The sequence below is a fragment of the Dicentrarchus labrax genome, unplaced genomic scaffold (genome assembly GCF_905237075.1).
Source record: "Dicentrarchus labrax unplaced genomic scaffold, dlabrax2021, whole genome shotgun sequence".
NCBI classification, from domain to species: domain Eukaryota; kingdom Metazoa; phylum Chordata; class Actinopteri; family Moronidae; genus Dicentrarchus; species Dicentrarchus labrax.
Window position 1 is genome coordinate 2,258,889 of NW_026136718.1, and position 18,816 is coordinate 2,277,704.

General features: G+C 42.2%; 1 protein-coding gene across 19 annotated transcripts in view; it reads left to right on the forward strand.

Moving 5' to 3' along the window:
- Positions 1–18,816, forward strand: part of mast2 (microtubule associated serine/threonine kinase 2) — a 170,643-nt gene that overhangs the window by 120,065 nt on the left and 31,762 nt on the right. For 12 of the 19 annotated variants that reach the window (XM_051375728.1, XM_051375729.1, XM_051375735.1 and 9 more), the window contains 5 exons: positions 5,724–5,815; positions 13,124–13,199; positions 15,409–15,429; positions 16,772–16,850; positions 18,282–18,436. In XM_051375728.1, coding sequence (XP_051231688.1) covers positions 5,724–5,815; positions 13,124–13,199; positions 15,409–15,429; positions 16,772–16,850; positions 18,282–18,436 — 423 coding nt within the window. The remainder of the gene's footprint in view (positions 1–5,723; positions 5,816–13,123; positions 13,200–15,408; positions 15,430–16,771; positions 16,851–18,281; positions 18,437–18,816) is intronic. The other 7 variants (XM_051375733.1, XM_051375738.1, XM_051375747.1 and 4 more) reach the window with 3 other exon arrangements.

The window sequence follows — 18,816 nt, forward strand, 5'->3', positions numbered from 1 at the left end:
TTACGATTGGGCTGTGGCTACAGTAATGTTTCTGTTAGAGGAGAACTGTAGTAAAATGTAGTCAATTCACTGGAGAGTATGCAGTGGAACAAACGGTGAAATAACACGGCGGTGCCATAAACACCGACCACCTACCTCAATGAACCTTAATCATGAACCTGCCTCATTAAAAAAAGGAGGAATAAAGCCGGAGTTAAATGTGTCAACACTAGGCGTACCACAGCCGATAAATTATATGTTTGTGAGCAAGTGCCGTCAGAGTTCAGGGTTCCAACACGTCCTGGAAAACCTGGGAATTTGGAGACTAGTTTTCCAGTCAGGAAATTGATTAAAATGACCAAATATTCTGGAAATAATTTATGTTGTCCTGAAAAATGTCAACTGTATTTTAGCCCCTCACTAAGATCGCTTACGTAAAACGGTGCGTATTTGACATGAAACTCCACTGTTGGCAGAAAATCTCTGTCATATATAAAAATTATATGATTGTTTGGAAGCAAGTGCTGTCCTGTATTGTCCAGAAAACTCCTGGAAAATGTCCTGGAAGGTTCCTGAAAAATGTTTTCTTATAAAGAGTGGGAACTGTTTATGCACGGCTCAAACAAGCAAGATACAAAGTGTTAATCAGCGAGCTTTAGAGGTGTTAGCAGGCGTATTGTGAACTCGGCACAGTTTGATATCAATCTTCTCATCTCATCCCAGAGAGAAAAGCAAATAAGCATTTTTCCCATAACGCTGAACTCGTTCCCATCCTAGCTTTAGTAAAAACCAACTCATACAGAAGTTTCTTGCTCATAAATGCTGCTGCAGCCTGAGAAGGTAATGCCACTGAGCAGTTCACCTGACAGGCTGTTGCTTTGATGGTGACGGGAGGCACGCAAAAGCACACTTTACACACACACAAACACTCGAACAGAACCGCTGCCTTCAGTCAGTTGTGCATAATGGAAACATGTTTCACAGCAGGGATCCAGAATGCCTGCAGGAGAAAAAAACTCATCTGTCAGGGAGTGAAACTGCTGCAGCTTGTGTAGAAAACAGAGTGTCCACAGGGTCTTAAAAAGTCTGAAATACCAAAAGTTTGGGCCTTAAAATGTCTGAAACAGCTATATAAATAAATACATTTGCCAGTATGGATATAAAATAGGTTTTAAATTGCATTCAGTGACTCTAAAAGTCTTAAATTGAACCTGTTAAAGTACAGAAAGTATAGACACTCAGAAGGTCATTAAGGTGTTGAAAATGCGGAGGATTCTTACTCGTACCACCCTTTTTGACCATTCCCCGTCCCTGTTTCTTCCTCACTCGTCCTCCTTTCGTTCTCAAACATTTGACAGGTTTATTTGATGCCTCGGATGTAAATCCATATTCATGAGGCAGCCGCTGAGCTTTGTTCATTAGCCGGTGAGCAGCAGCAGAGAGAGCAACAGTCGCTGTAAATTAACCTCCACAAACTGAAAGCTGCTTCAGTCTCAGTGGGACTCGCTGTGTGCTGCAGGCTCATCTTAATGTCTCCTCTGTTAAAGGTTGTTCTCTTTCTCTTCCTTCCTCATTTCTTTCTGTCCTTTCTTATCAAAATTTCAGCTCAAAATGTACTTGAACCAAACCTTCGTCTAACAAGATAACAGCTAATGCTCATTGTAATACTTTAGTTTCCTATAATTGTCCTAGAAAGGAGCTGATATGAAATTGTACATTCATAGACGGGAAGTACTGTTTAAACGTACAATTTGTCATTTTGATGTTTGAATTTAATGATGTGAAGAAGCAGCGTGGGATCATGGGAGTTGTTGTCTTCACCACCATTGCAGTCAGCTTCTCCCGGTTAGGATTCCTTCAGTGTTCATGGTTCAGGAGGTTTCTACCGGGAGCCCAATGATCCACAGAGGTCTCCTCCTCTCCAGAACAAACAGACCCGCTGATTAAAACCACTAAACACACTGAATAAAGCAGTTCCACCTTAAAAATCACTGCTTCTCCCACGCTGTTGGACAGACAAAGGACGTCCCGGAGGGGCTGCGAGCCGAGCTCAGCTTGTTTCTCTGATAACTTAAGATCCATGATGACTAAAAAGCACCAAGATCTAAACAGTGGATGGTAAAAATGTGGCTTTAGAACTTAAACATTGTTGGAAACATTTGGGATAATGTAAGAACTCAACTCAACTACATACAGAACATAGAGCTAGAGTTTATACACTGTTTAATGATACATATTATTGCTTTAATTTGGTACACATAATAGGGCAATAGAAGCAGTGTTCAATTGGTACAGTTGCAGTTAATTCATTCCAGTTAATTACTATTATAAGCTGGAGAGTCTTTTAGTCATTGCACAGCAGATCTGCTCCAGTCATGCAAAAATGTAAAATGTGTCTGCAGGGGAGCAAAAATTAATTCATCATATATGGAAAATTCCAGATTAAAATAATCTTTCTTGGGGTTTTAAAGGATTTCCGTCAGTTTCAGAGTTCAGACGAAGTGCAGAAAGCCATCACACTTACTGGGAAATGGAGAAAAAGACAAATAGCACCAGAGAGTGTTTGTGAGATGAAGAAATTCCCCGAACACACATCACTGAATATCCAACATGGCAGCTCATCCCTCATACAGGTGTGTGTTTGTGTGTGTGAACCACATGCTACGCTAATACTGCTGATGCTGCACTGCTCAACAGATGGCAGAAGACACACACACACACACAGCATGCCATATCTACACTTAATATTCCCCACATGTACACATATGCACACACATTTGCTTCAAACCTAATGTCGACTCTAAACCCTGAATCCTTTTAAAAAGCTCTCATATGTAGAAATAGAAGAGAATAAAGAGCTCCAATGAGACGTCACACTGATAGTTTTAACTGTAGCGAAGATTTCAGCCCTAATCGCTTCGCGTGTCTTGTGATCATCCCGACACATAATTACAGCAGGCAGATGTGACGGGGCCAATTAACACAACACACACATGCTGTTAGTGCACCGGCGCTGTGAGAGACTGTCAGCGTGTCCATTTCTTAATTTAAGACATTTTCTAACTGAAACACGGCAGAAATTAAAGCGAGAAAGAAAGAGGCTGCTGGACTGAACACGCTGTCAGGAGACTGATCTCTTTCCAGATCGACGCGCAATAATTACGCATCGCCGCACACAGAGTGTCCGCAATCATCTTGTAGTCTCACTTTTAAATGTGTTTTTGGGGAACATAATTCCATTGTTTATTCTGCAACTACTACAAAACAAAACCGACATGGAACAAATGCAGATTTTCCTTTTTTTTAGCCAGTATGGACCTAAAATAAGTCTAAAACTGCATTCATAATGGTTTTAAAAAGTCTTAAAAAACAAAAATTTATATTCATAGACTTGATCAATACCAGTGAAATTAAGAGTGGCAGCTTTAAAATTGGGGTGTTTATTTGTTCTACTTGCAGCATAAATGTAGTTTTGTCTGCATTTAGAACTGGTGTCAGATTTAAAAGTGTTCTCTGTTGGCTGCAGTTGTTTGATAGCCAGGTTTATAGACAGCGGCATCATCAGCATAGATATAGTTTCATGAGTGCGATTCGATGTCACTGTTATGTGTGATGAACCCAGAATAGATCCCTGGAGATGTGCCCAACTTCACTGAAGGTGTGATGGTTTACACTGAAAATAACAACAGCTGCCTGTGAGATGTGTTCCTCTCAGAAAGACATCATCCCGGCGAACCTGGAGGCCTCATCACGGCCTCTTCCTCCCATCTGTCCTTTCCTCTGAGTGTAACGAGCCTCGCCTGCAGTCATTATGGACACTCTGAGCTTCAGAGGACACAACAAAGTGGAAAAATCCGACCTGTGGATGTGTTGGAGCTGTTAGCTGTGAAGGCTGCAGCTTCATTTCCTCCTCTTCCCTTCTGTCTGGGGACGGATGTCACGGCTTTAAAGCAGATTGCTCTTTTCTCTCTATACATACACACTACACACACACACACACACACACACACACACACACACACGATATATGTATATAAACACAACAAACACGCAGTCATCTCAGCCCAGAGGGGAGCTGAAGTCGAACCACTTCACCGCAGGATCAACCTCATAATGACTGTTCAGCCATTAGGAGCCTGAATCGACTGTTTCTAATGTAACACTGCAGTGGAAATGAAGAGGACTGATGTTTTCAAAAAGCTCAAATTACTGACAAAAAACCCTTTTCTATTCCAAACATACAGTATATTGCCTTTTATAATGTCAGCTGAAGTGTTGTTTCTCTCATGATTATCATCAGAAACCTTAGGGAAATAAAAAGATAAGCTCAAATAAACAGTTAAAGGATAAATACTTGTGCACACACAGTTTAAACTGACGGTATCATCTTTAAAGGCTCTCGCTGTGCAGTGGAGAGCTGACAGTGGTTTCTGTGAATGTTGTGTTATTAAAGTGTCGTTGTTTAAAGGGACTTTGGAATTGTTGCTGTTGTCTCCACTTGAAGATCTGTAGAATTACAGTAATTGTCCAGTCAGGGCTGCCGTACCCGGCGTTCACATCGTTCTATTAGAAACTGATGGAGTGCCTCATCTCCTTTGTGTTATTATTGTTCCTGGGCTGCAGCGTAGTCAACTCTTTATTTTTTTACATCACAGCAAATAAACATCTTGTTTGTGGACGACTGACAGAAATGTAGAGAGAGGCCGACCGATGGCTGATATCAAGTCATGTGTTATCCTTTTGTTCCATGCACATTACAATCTAATGGTTATCTTAGGCAGTAATATGTTGTTTTAGATGTTTTATTAACTTATGAAACAGAAAACTACACTGGGTTGTGCTGTAGATTTTAGATGGTGACTTTAAGGGAGGGCGGGTAACGTTTAGAAAAGACGATAAACGTTCACAGCAAGAAGCGTGAGTATGGGTGGGTATTTTGTCCTTAAAAGAAGTAAACAAAACAATGTGTTCCTCTGCTTAAACTCTCTGACTGATTGATTTCTGACCTGGTGCCACAGTGCTGATGTAGCGTCTATCTGCACGCGGTATTTTATTATGAAAATTGACCGGATTCTCTAACGCGAGCTGCTCTACTCTGCTTGACGCGACTTCCATCAAGAACAGACCAGCTGCATATCGTCACAGTGACGAGGCGTCCTTTATCAGCAGACATTAGCCGATGCTGATTTGTGCTGTACTTACACAGTAGTGGAACATTTCCATAAAACCAATGTAGGCAAAGACGCTGACGTGCACAAGGTGAAGTAAAATAAGTAGTCGTGACCTTTGGCTGTGTGTGTCACCGTCACTGTCCTCTGGTGTGAAGGACGGACAGTGGTGAGACTGTAACATCTGTGAGTTCACCAGCAGAGCTCATATGACACACACACACACACACACACACACACACACACACACACACACACACGAGACAGGGCGCTGCCTAATGTGTGTGATCAGATGTGTGTCTGACAGCCAGAGTGGACACCTGCTGGCACTGTCGCAGGGCTGCAGGCGCTGTTTGGACATTTTTGGAAACGTTGCAAATGACTTTGATGAGAGTGTGTGAGGTGAAAGTGTGCGACTGACTAACTGACTGTGGCTGATGAAGATGTCGACATTCAGAGAAATCTGTGTGTGGTTCATTGCAAAGCTCCCTGACTGTGCAGCTCTAACTTTATTGATTTAAAATCTGGACTTTAGATTCACTGATTCACTGATTCACTGTTTCTTTTTGTCCTCAGCTGTCGGACGAGCAACAGGAAGAGCCTGATTGTGACATCGAGCACCTCCCCCACTCTGCCACGACCTCACTCACCTCTGCATGGACACACAGGTAAATCACATACAGAGACTGAGACACATCAGTGTCCTCAGGCTTCATTGTTGGCATAGCAGAGAATTGATTGAATAAGTTATTTGTTTCATCTGCTCGTCGTCTGCTGGAAGGTGTGTGTGTGTAGTAACAGCAGGTGAGGTGTGTTACATGGTGCCGTGTTGTTTACTATCACACACCAACAAAGCTCAATTAACACCTCAGACTGCACACGCAGCGCAGCACAGCGAGATATTTGATTGCACGGATTAATGCACAACGCACTCATACAGTCGGCTGCTGCCTGCAGATTGTCCACATTTTAAAACAGTTCAGACATTCAGGATATTATGTATAACACATAGATATAATATAATATGTTTTCATTACTGTATAATCACCTGAGAATAAGAATCGGTGTGTTCTCATCGTCCATGTTTCTACAGATACGATTTGTCTCTGCAGCACTACAGAACTTCATTATTATGCTGTTCGTGACACATTTGACCTTTTTATAAAAAATGGCTGCTTCTGGGATTTGCATATTACAATTTTGGTAATATTGCGATTAATTGTGCAGCCGCACTCAGTACATATCCTAGTTACAGACTGATTTTAATAGATCCTTATCAAAAATACTAAAAAAATTACCTGATTTCTGCACAAAAACTAACTTTTAAATAAAATTATTAGAATTTTCCATATTTGACTAAATGTTAAGGACAAAAAGTCAAAAACGTCGTCTTGATTCATCCTGTTGATGTGAGTGTTTGCTGCTTTTCTCTTTTCATTGGTTTTAAACTGTTGGTCTCACAAAAGAAGCTATTTGAAGAGGCAGTTTGATTGTGTTTGTACATTTTCTGATTAATTAACAACAAAAAATCAACAGTTTAGAAAGTTATTGATCATTTCAGCCCTGATAAAAGAACAACTTACTCTTTTTAAATCTTCTGAGGTAAAGCAGCCATCTCACACACACACACACACACACACACACATTATTGGATTTTATTGCACTCATTTGGTGTGTGTGCTCCAGCTGTGTGTGTGTGTGTGTGTGTGTGTGTGTGTGTGTGTGTGTGTGTGTGTGTGTGTGTGTGTGTGTGTGTGTTGACAGATGAAATGTGCGCTGACAGGATTTTTGTCGAACACGGTTGACAGCATGTAAGACAAGCACACAAAACCCCACAAATCCACCGCCAGCAACCCTCCCACTCCAACCCCCACCACCCTCCACCACCACCCTTCAAATGTAAAGCGAGAGAGATGGAAAAGAGATGAATAATAGTGATATTGATTGATGGTGACTGAGGGGAGCGAGCGACAGAGTCGAAATATAGATTGGAGGGACGGAATAGAAATGGATTGGTGACAGAGAGTGAACGGGAGGAGAGAAAGACGGCGAGATGGATATGAAAGATGGAAAGACGATAAAATATCGACAATTATATCTGACTGCAGACAGACAGACAGACAGACAGAGAGAGAGACAGAGAGAGAGAGAAAGAGAGAGAGCTCCTTATTAACGCTGTGTGTTTGTGCTCAGCTGACAGACAGTCGCACACATCTCATTTCCTGCTCTGGAAATAATGGAACCGGCCAACCTGTCAGTCACAGTGCCCACACACACACACACACACACACACACACACACACACACACACACACACACACACACACACACACACACACTTGTTGAATTGGATTTCTTCCAGAAAGTTGTGACCTCCTTAAAAATACAAGTACATGTACGAACCCTAAAATATTAAACTTGTGAACCAACCGGTGTCTGTAACTGTCAAACACAACATCAATAATCTTCCTCCTAACAAGCAAAATGAGGATCTTGTCCTAACTCCTCCCTGCAACTTCAAGCCAAAGATACTGGGAACAACTGATTTAATCTTTAAATCTTTATCTGAGAATGAACTATTGTTACAGTGCCGGATCTACAGGGATTTTCACAGGTTGGCCAGAGGGTGGAAGCAATATCTGCTGATTTAATCTTACAATCACATTTATTAATATTTGCTTGGGAAAGCCCCCAAATGAAGATTTTTAAACTGGAAAACATTATTGTGGCACTGAAATCTGTAGATTGTTTCCAAATCCTTTAACATTTACCTGTTTTTATTGAACTAAACCCCAATCATTAGTGGCCGTAACAGATCGTTAGTTTTCAAATACATTTTAAATGAATGTATTAAATTTGACCCCATTTGACACCAAACTGGGTTGGCCACAGATATTTTATACCACCCCTCTCGATCTGCCCCTGACTATTAACTAAAACTGTTGAATAAATGTAGTGGTTGTCGGAGCTAGCGGAGGTCACGTGCAGCGAGTTGAGTTGCTACCATCAGTTACTAAATGAACATCATGCTGTATGGAAGAAGACTGAAACTAGAGACTGAGACCAGAAACTCATCAGGAAACTGTTTACTGAGCTCATAAATCAACTGAGGAGTCGACTAATTTCTCCATAAGACTGAATGGTATCAGTGTGTTATTGCAACCAGTGGAGCTGCCCCCTTCTGGCCGTTACATAGACTGCAGGTTTAAGACGCTTCATCTCTCTCTCTCTCTCTCTCTCTCTCTCTCCATCCCTCCATCTCTTTCTCCTCTGTCCTGCCACCAGACTGCTGTGGCAGCTGTGTTGCCATGGTAACGCTGCCTGCAGTCAACCCCTTTTTTTTTTTTTTGTGTCACAGACCCTGCCGAGGAAATAAATACTGCTAATTAAATATCACTAATTAATGTTGCTGTTTGTCATTATTCACTCCTGTTGCTTCAAACACACACACACACACACACACACACACACACACACACACACACACACACACACACCAAAATACTGTTGTTGTTTTTTTTTTTAAAGCTTTGTTCTTTTTGGGCTTAAATGTTTAAATAAAGTTTTCAGCCTCAGTTTGATTTTACCTTCACAGTCTGATCCAAGGCTGTGATATCTCGCTGTTGGCTGGTACTTAACTGATTAATATGCGCCACTGGAGGCCATTAAACCTTTCCCTTCCCTGCCGGAGACCATCTTTAAACACATGATGATTGCCTTTTTTTTTTTTTTACTTTCTTCCTTTTCTCTCAATGTCTCGCTCTGGTCCTAATCACAAATTCCATCATGGTTTCAATCATGTGGCCATTTACTGCTAATCAAATGGAGATTCCTCAAACTCTAATATCCTGAGGGGCTGATGAGGACCAATCCTCTCCAAAAAAAATGACTTTTATTAAATGTTGAAAGTCTGCATAAATCCCTCGTTTCCTCTCTCAACCCTCCTTTTTCCCCCTCCATAACAGCCACTTAAATTGTCTCCCTTCTTACCTTTTCGTCCCTTTTTCTCCTCGTTCTTCAATGTCTTCCCTCTCTTTCTTCCTCTCCACCCACCCTGAACCGGCCTCCCTTCCCCTCCCCGGCTGACAGCGAGCTGTTATTTGGCAAAGGGCAGCCGATGATTGGCAGCTCTGTGTGCTCTGACTTCTGATGAATCCTGTCAAACAATCCGCCACTCGCCTTTGTAATTGTAATGAAGGACAGAAAGAAAGACAGCGGGGATCCAAGCGTTTCTTTTATTCAGTTTCTTGTCACACACTCCTGAGGAAGTTTTTTTCTTTACGCCCCCCTCCCCAATTATAGCTGTATTTTGTTACCCCAACCGCTCTCTCCCCGGAGAGGCAGCGAGAGAGCGAGACTGGGGAGGCACAAAGCAGATATTACATTTGCATGTATCTCACAGGCTGGTATATTTCTTGGTTTTTTGCTAAAGTAGGTCACTGTCACTGCAGTTTGCGGCACAAAATCTTCTAAAAATGTGACAGCAAGGCAGCTTCTGTACCTGTTGTGACGAGACCGCCTACCAGGTGCTCTCAGCTGTAATTTACATTTCACTTGGCTTCACTGTTCAAAATACAGACAAGACAAGAAGTGGGAAGTATTATTCAAATAGATTTTAAGAGTGATGTGAATTTTTTCCATAACCCAGCGGCTGGTGGTTCTTGATTTTAAGGGGTAAAACGTACACAGTAGGCCTATATCTAAGCTTCTCATTCATTTCTGTAAAGAAAACTGAATGAATTTGTTATTTTTAAAAGTTAAAGAACATAATACAGACAAAAGATTGAATAAAAAGTCAAATATTGCGTAAGTATTGACTCTGATGCTCAGAATTCATCCACATTGCTTGTTTTACACAAACATTCTGCAGTTATTGGGTTCATTTTTGGGTTAGTCTGTGCCCCCTTGTTCCAAAAATGCCACAAAAGTGCCTTTTTAAATGCCCCTATGATGGATAAAACATGATAAAGTCAACTCAGATAGTAGTTTTATAGCAATAACATTAGATAGCAAGCCAGCTGCAACACAGCTACACTTAATAATGTTAGCCGGCCCCAAGTAACCCATGACACAAGTCACACCTTTAAAATCAAGAAGGCCTCGCAACCCCCTACGAAGCTTTCGTATATATGAGTACTGTAACTAAAGATTAATTTGTGATGATTCTTCTTTCAGTTATTCGTGATAAAAGAGTATGAATCTATAAAATGTAAAAAAAAACATCACATTTGGTGGATAATTGCCGTTTATGCTCAAAATAATGGTCGATTTATTTTATGTCGGCGAGTTCACTGATTGATTATCTAATCGTTTGGGCACTAAAATCCAGTATCACACCAAAGACCGGGGCTCAATGCTAACACTGAGCTCCTGTGGCACACCTGAGAGCGTATACTCATTATTATGCAAATACATCTGAGGAGCCTTGACCATCCTACACACACACACACACACACACACACACACACACACACACGAAAACAGCAGTTTCCACCTCACTGCTGTTTGTCGTTTCTCTTTACAGAGACAGATTGATTCTAGTGTCTGTGAATGAGCCTCATGTTGAGTAATGGTCCACACAAACACAACCGGAGCCCTGGAGTGTGACAGACCTTTGTGTCTCTTAAACGTAACTCCAGCAACACCACAAGATCTTTATGGGACATTTCACACGAGTGCGATGGACACTAACAAGCGTCTGTTTGACTAATAACACGCGTGTTCACTCGACGCTCAGAGACGGATTCCCCATCTGACAGAAAGCAAACGCTCGTATTAATATTTGAGTTTCTGCTCTGTCCAGACGTGCTGCTGAGGAAACTGCATAATTGATGTGGAAATGTCCGACTACCTAATCTCTCCTCCTGTTTCTGAAGCCTCTGCTCTCCCATCCATCTGCGTGGTTCGCCCCTTCGCCCTCGCCGTCTCCCTCCGCTGAATTATTAGTTACACACCGACACGCGGAGCAACGCGTTCCCCTCACACAGACCGGCCTTGAATATTTGTATCCATTACGCCGTGTTGTTTATGTATGGACGTGTCAGGAAGCTTATTAAATAATCTCAGGTTTATTCAGAAGAGCGTCGTCTGTTTCCTGGCCGTCAGTTTGTGCTGCAGATGTTTTATGTTCAGTGCAGGGAGAAGCGTCAGACTGAATTACTGTTTTCACTTAATTATTCAGTGAGTTTGTCTGGTTTTGTTTGGGAGGAGAAGGTTGCTAGGAACCCCGGCTAATATAACAACTTTTAATGTCCTTAAGAAACAGAATAACACTGACCCAAGGAGGATTTCTACCAGTTATAGATCAATAAAAGCAGCTTCCACTATATGAATGATGGCACCAGACAAACCTTTTTTCTTTTCTGACACCTTGTGTATGTTGGGCTCTAAGATTTAACAATAACTTAATTATTAATAACAATATATGGTACAAACATTTTTTATACAACAGAACGTACCATTTTATCTCGGTACACCGCTGCAACCCTAGCTGCGTCGGACCATTGTTGTTGTTTCCTCAAGGGGTCCTTTTCCTACCATTAAGGAATCTCACACTGACTTAATGACTTATTTTATCTATATTTTATATTATATACTAAATCTAGTAGCACTAAACAGTGAACTCAAATAGTGAACACAACCCCCCAGTATGGGCACCGAAATCCTGGAACACTGTACAACAGCAACGGTATTAAAATGAGACATTCTCCTCTCCTCTTTCCTCCTATTTAGTCCATCTCTCTCTCCTCTCTCATGTTTCCTTTTTTAGGCTCAAGTAGTTCTCTCTGTAATTCATTTGTCTGTGAGTCGACTCTTGGTGGGTGTAGCCGTGAGGATAAACACACTTTCTCCTCCTTTATCTAAATCCACTTCTCTCTGAGGATGGAGGAGACAGATTAGTCAGCCCTCTCATCTCTCCACCTTCCACTTTCCTCTCAGCTCACCTAATGAGACACTCCATCAGAGTCTCTGCGTCCGTCCGTCTCTCTCCATCCTTTGTTACAGCCTCTTTCTCTTATTTTTCTCCCTCGCAGTTTAATTCATCCTCGTCACTCCAGCTTCTTCTCTCCCCTCCGTTCACATCCTTGTTCTTGTCCCGCTGAGGGCCAGAAGAAGATGGAAAATGGAACAAGCAGAACACTTCACACATGCGCTTTCATACAGAGGCCCGTTATTTTCTCACTGGTCTCGTAAATTCTCAGGTTTTCTTTCACGTGAATCAAACTGACCCGAGTGCTTTTGGTTTAATTGTTTCTGCTTTGAGGTCTGAAGTTAGAAAACATGAGGGTTCAGGAAGGATTGTTTCCTGCTGTAAATTCACATTTATACCTAAACATGAAAGCCCAGGGGTCTCCTGGGTAATCCAACATATCTATAAGTTCATGTTACAGCCATCAGAATCGGATTTGGGTCAACCCAAAATTATTATTATTTCTTTATTCCTTCCGTTTAAAAACCCCTCACACAACTCGTGCAGTATAATCCAACTCTCATGAATAATTTATAGACGTATGAAGAAAAAGAACTTGCTAATGAAATGATTTCTGGAGTAAAGTTAGACTAGTTCTTCTGTCCTGTGGTTAGACACTCGTAGACTGTAAAGCAGCCAATCTAACTGACCAATAATACGTTACGCCAGCTGCTAACAAACTAAAAGTCAACAAAGAAACAGCTCATAGAGGATCCGCTATTAAAACAACTTGATTAGAGAATCCCTATTTTAAGTTTAATCTTTAGCTTCAGGTCGCCATTAGTGGAGCACATAACAGTTTTTAGCTCTACAATTGGGTGTTTCTGACTTTAACGCATCGTTGTTTCGTGTCCATCAAAGACTCATCCGTCACCAACATGAAGGTTTTACTTCCAGAAAAATAACTCCTCTCACTCCACTGGCTCTCAGAAGATGGATTTATACATTGTACAACTTCATGGTCTCTCCGTTAACTCACCAGCTCCTCTTCCTTTCTGTCTCTCAGGTACCAGCCCACTGGACAGCCCTCGCAACTTCTCCCCCAACACAGCTGCACACTTCTCCTTTGTTCCCGCACGCAGGTGAGACACACACACACACACACACACACACACTCAGGTGTGCAGGGTGTGTATTTGAGGGTCACAGCTGTAGGGGAGGGAAGGATAGAAAACAGATCAATACTGTAAAAAACCTGGATGGAATCAGGGTTATAAAAATTGCTTTTACACAAACATTCAGGCTGATCCGGAGCAGATTTTAGTCTTAGAAAGTCTAAAATAAATAAAACAATCTGAATTTTAGGCCTTAAAATGTCTTAAATATGACTAAATACAGACTCAAGTTGTTATTGTAAGTGTCTGACAGCATTATGGAAAGGATCCCTACAGAGATAGACCTTTAGTTTAACCACAAACAGCCGTAATATCACTATCACTCTCCACCAGACTCCAGAGACAGAAACACTCATTTTACCTTCAGATTATTGTAACTTCATTAAAGTGGACAGAAACAGAATAAAACTCATTAAAACCTTCTCTGTTAGTGTTTCCAACAATCACCAACTCTGGTTTGGTGGAAATAAATCCTTAATTCACCGACGTAGATGATAAAAACAGCAGTTTCAGTCGCTCACAGAGCAGACATGATGAAAGATCCTGCGATAGAAACCCAGACCACCGTGACTCCACTGTATCTTAACATAGCAAATACTTGTTTGCTTCTATATTTATCTTTGAAATCTCATATATAGAACCTTTAATAGTATTTTGTGGGAAATAAAATCCAAATAAAACTCTATAATCAGACAGGAAGTGGAAAAATTGAGGCCATAATGGATGCGCTGTACTCGAGCTTTTAACGTCGATATCTTTGAAACGCTGTGGAACAGCTCAGCGGCCTCGGCGCCCAGAGAGCCGAGCTGCTGCTGCTGATGATAGCGTGTGAGCTGATGAGGAGACAGATGATCACTCTGAGGCTGTCACTCAAACCGGGATTAATAAACCTCTTATCTGTCTGGGCGCTCGGCACAGATAGTAATTACTGAGAGGGAGAGGAGGGAGTAAGAGTGTGTGTTTCTTGTGTTTTCTCTGTGTGTGTGTGTGTGTGTGTGTGTGTGTGTGTGTGTGTGTGTGTGTGTGTGTGTGTGTGTGTGTGACTTTCTGCACGTACCTGTGACAGACAGATACACACATGTTCAGATTTTAAACCTGACATGAAGAGAATGTACGCTCCTATCAAAGTTTGCTATAATGTAAAGAAATCCCCAGCGAGGATAAATCTTCGTTAAGATGATGATGTTTCCATGGTAACGCACCTTCCCTGCCTCCGGGCTATTTCCATGACAACATCATCAAGCGTTGCGTGGCAGCAAAGCGGCACTGCGGCAGCCAAAAAGAGCATTAATGTTGATTTGATTTGGAAATCCTTCTCCGTCCGGCTGCTGACCTCAGTGCTGCAGCTGCATGGCGGTCGCCAGGGCAACAGCGACACCGCGTGGCTGAGGACGATATGACACGTCATTCATTTGAGGGTCGTTGGCTGGTGGCACAAAAAGCCTTTTCTTTGTCTCTTAGAACAGTGGAGCTGGCATTGTTTTATGTTTAATTAAACAGCAACCATAAATCAGTGATAATTCTGTAGGTTCTTTCTCTACTTAGAAGCTTTTATTTTTGGTTTGGCTTTTGTTCCTTATGATTGAAGACGTCTCTCAGTTTCCTGGAAACTGCTGGAATCAAATAAAAATAACCTGCAGTACATTGTTCTTCTACAAAGCTCCAAAAGTCCGTTCAAAAGTTCTGTTATTACTTTTTTTAAAGGCACAAGATTAAGAATCTTTGTGGACTTTTTGGAAGCGCCGTATTATGTATTAATATTTAATATCAAAGAGCTGAGTTTATTGGATTATTTCACACATTTACAGTTGTATTATATATTGTGTCTGCATTTATTTATACGGTTATTTCAGTCATAATGTCTAGGTGTCTCTATAAAACCCTAAGTGCAGCAGTTATATTCATATTTAAAGGAAAATATAGCACCAATCTTCCTCCTGCAATCGCCTGCTACCAGCAAGTACAAGTCGTGACCTGTTTTATAACTGTTCAAAAATCCCAAACATGAGGTATGAGTGCTGTGTGTCTGTCTGTCTGTCTGTGTGTCTGTGTGTGTGTGTGTGTGTGTGTGTGTGTGTGTGTGTGTGTGTGTGTGTGTGTGTGTGTGTGTGTGTGTGTGTCACTGACAGCTGCCAACAGCTATAAAAAGAAAACCATTGTCTTGTCTCCCTCACAGTCACGGGCACAGGGCTGACAGGTAACCCTCTCAGTTTTGACCTTAAACCTTTTTCTCCTCGCTCTTCCTGCCGCCACCTTCCCGCCCTCCGTCCCGCATGGCTGAGCGTTCACACTCGACGAGGACTCCCCCCGAGCAGGGTCTCGTCCTCTGCTGTGACACCCACTGAGCCAAAGATACAAACTCTCTCTGGAGTCTTTGGGGCCCAGAAGTTGGGAGAGAAGCTCTGGGTTCAGTTATATTGGATGAGGCTGGAGATGGTCCATGTTTTTCTTGTCACAAATCTCATAAACAGACAAAAACAGACACTGAATGTATTTACTAACACAGTATGTCTCATATATCTTCTTCCTCTGTGCTCCATTGATGTCCCAAAATGATTAAAACCACATTAATGTTCCTTCATTACCATGAATACACAGGCTGTCTTTGTTACCACACATCCTGGAAATGATCTGTGTTGTCAGATATCATACAGGAATTAATTCTCAGTCCAGAGGAAATGCTGCAGACGGTCATATCTACATTCATACAGCTATTAATGATCAGTAATCAGTTCCACAGTGATGTTAATTACACGTGAAACACTTTCTAGACGATGAATTTTCTCTAAAATAAAATCAATTCTATTTTATTTGAACTGGCGCTAAGGGACTGTGGCCAAATTAATGTTGTGTTTAGAGGTAAAACTGCAGTAAACTGCAGTCAATTGTCCCGTGACCACCTACCTGTAATTAACCTGCATCATAAAAAAAAGGAGGATTAAAACTGTTAAATGTGTCAATAGAAGCCAAAAATAGGATTAAATTATTAAATATCCTGGAAAAAGTCCCAAATACTCACTAGCAGATAGCACCAAGTATGGATTAATCCTTAGCAAATGCTCTATTTCCTTTTATTTCTTTAAAAAAAAACTTCAGTGAGAAGTGATTTTAGGAAATGACACTATATATTTGTGTTTTTAAAGATTAACGTTGTCAGTAGGAACCAGTTGAGCTGAGAATCACAGACAGGTCTGTCCAGTTTGGTTCTTTTTGTGGGATTTGCTGACAGGATAACAGCTGGCTTAGATTTTAATAAACTGAATGTAAAAGGTGTTTAAAGACCAGCAGGGAGCAGACGAGTCGGAGTGGACTCCATCACGCTTTACTCAATGTCTGCAGCGTCTCAGTGGATCCTCCTCATGGCTTTTGTCTGCACATGTTGTCCTTACGTTTGCATTTTCCCTCCTTTCCCCTGAATCCCTTTTTTTGCTGTATATGATGGCGCTGCATCTCCCTGACATGGCTGCTCTGGAATATGTGTTTAAATATTAACGGTGGATGTTTGTTCCTGATGTCTTCACCTCTGTTTGTCCCCTCAGGACGGATGGCAGACGCTGGTCTCTGGCCTCGTTGCCTTCCTCTGGCTATGGCACCAACACCCCCAGCTCCACTGTCTCGGTAAATATCCTCACTGTTCTCCGTGTTTCTGCATGTAACTGTGTTTTTTTAATGATCTGTGGACCCCAAAAACCCAGAAGTAAATGCTTTTGCTCCCTCTGACTTTACCGCAAAGCCCTTGTTCTCCTTTCTTCCTCCTCTCTGATGTCCTCAAGTGCTTCCTGGCCTCTCTCCTCCTCCTCTTCCTTCACTCCTATGAGTCGTCCCTCTGGTCTAATCCTCTCTCCTTCTCCTTTACCTTCTGCTGCTCCTTCATCTCCAATCTCAATCCCCCTGGCGTGCAGTTTCTCCCTACCTGCCGCCTGTAGAATGAGGCTCAGCATGCTTCAAAGGCGGCGAGCGGAGTTAGCCGGCTGTGCGAGCTCTTAACTCGTAGATCCAGGCTGCTAGCGTAGCTGCTAGCTCACTGTGTTTACAGAGGACCGAGGCCCGTTTGATTCTGCTCATGATGGAATTTTAAATGATGTGTTAGATGAAAAGAGCTTCCCTCGGTGCTCAGTTAGTATTGATTTGGTATTTAGTGAGATAAATTTGGTGGAAAGGTAAAACCAGTGTTTCAGAATCATTTTAATGTGTGTTTTGCACCTGTTTAACATTTCAATATAGGCCTTTAAATGCTGATGGAGCAACAGTAATAAAACTGGTTTTCCAACCAAATTGAACCCAGTTTTAATCCAGATGTTTGGCTGTGGTTCGCTTTAAATTAACACACTTAATCTTCAGTTGCTGTTGAGCTCCAGTCCGCCTCTGTACGCTGTGAAGAAGCCCAGCTGTAGACCACATCTGGAGCTTTGAGCTTAGATTGCCTGCTCTCATTCAATAGTTTTAAAGCTGCAGCATACAGATGACGTGGTACAAAAACGTAAGGATATCATAGCGTGTACATTTGCTTATCTACAGCGTTGAATTCTACTGTATCAGTGTTATTAAAAATATGATTGTTAATAATAAGAATAATTGTGTTATACCTGGCAACCGTGATAGTTCCTGAGACGGTTATCGTACCATGAAAATCTCTTAGCGTTGCAACCCTTAATGGTGTCTATGCAGGTAGGTTTCACATAAAGAATCAGAATCCAGTTAGTTAAAAGTTAGATATTTGTTATTATTATTAACACTTTAACATCCGCATCGAATAATGTTAGCATCTCTGCCAGTTTCAGAGAAGGGCACAGGATCACAGCTCACATTGTAAAGTGTAATTTTACTGGAAGTTTCTCCGCTGGCTTCAGGTGTTTGGAGTAATTTGACCACTGGGCCTCATAATTCTCCTGTGCTCCGATGCTGAACCTGCACACCCTGTCCTCTCCTGTAACTAACCCCCCCCGGCCTGGACTAAGCCCTAGTCTCAGCCTAGCTCTGGCTTAACCCCCCGCAGTAGCTCCAGTGCTGGTTGTAATCTGTGCTCCCTCTGTGCTCCTCCTCTCACAGTCCTCCTGTTCATCTCAGGAGAAGCTGCACCAGCTGCCGTCCCAGCCCACTCCAGACGAGCTGCACTTCCTCACCAAACACTTCAGCTCCGAGAGCATCACAGACGAGGAGGGACGCCGCTCCCCTGCCATGAGACCGCGCTCCCGCAGCCTCAGGTAGGAGTCACAAACACTGCCTGTGCTTCCATCCTCCAGCTGCCACCGGCTGCAGCTAACAGAACATATTCAGTCAGTCCATCGTAAGCATGAAGTACAGAAGCACACGAGTAGATGCAGGTCTCCTCTGGGGCTGATGGGTAATGTGACTCTTGACTGTTATTGGGGTGAGTGCAGGATTAACAACATTATTAACCTGTAGAGTTCACGGAAGAACAGTTGTATTGGATTGCAGTGGAGTGTACAGATGTACCCAATAACCTGAGGCGGCTGTATCTCAGGAGTTGGAGCCACTAATCCAGTTGGTGGTTCGATCCCCGGCTCCTCCCGCCACATGTCCATGATACTGAACCCCAAATTGCCCCTGAAGCTGTGCCATC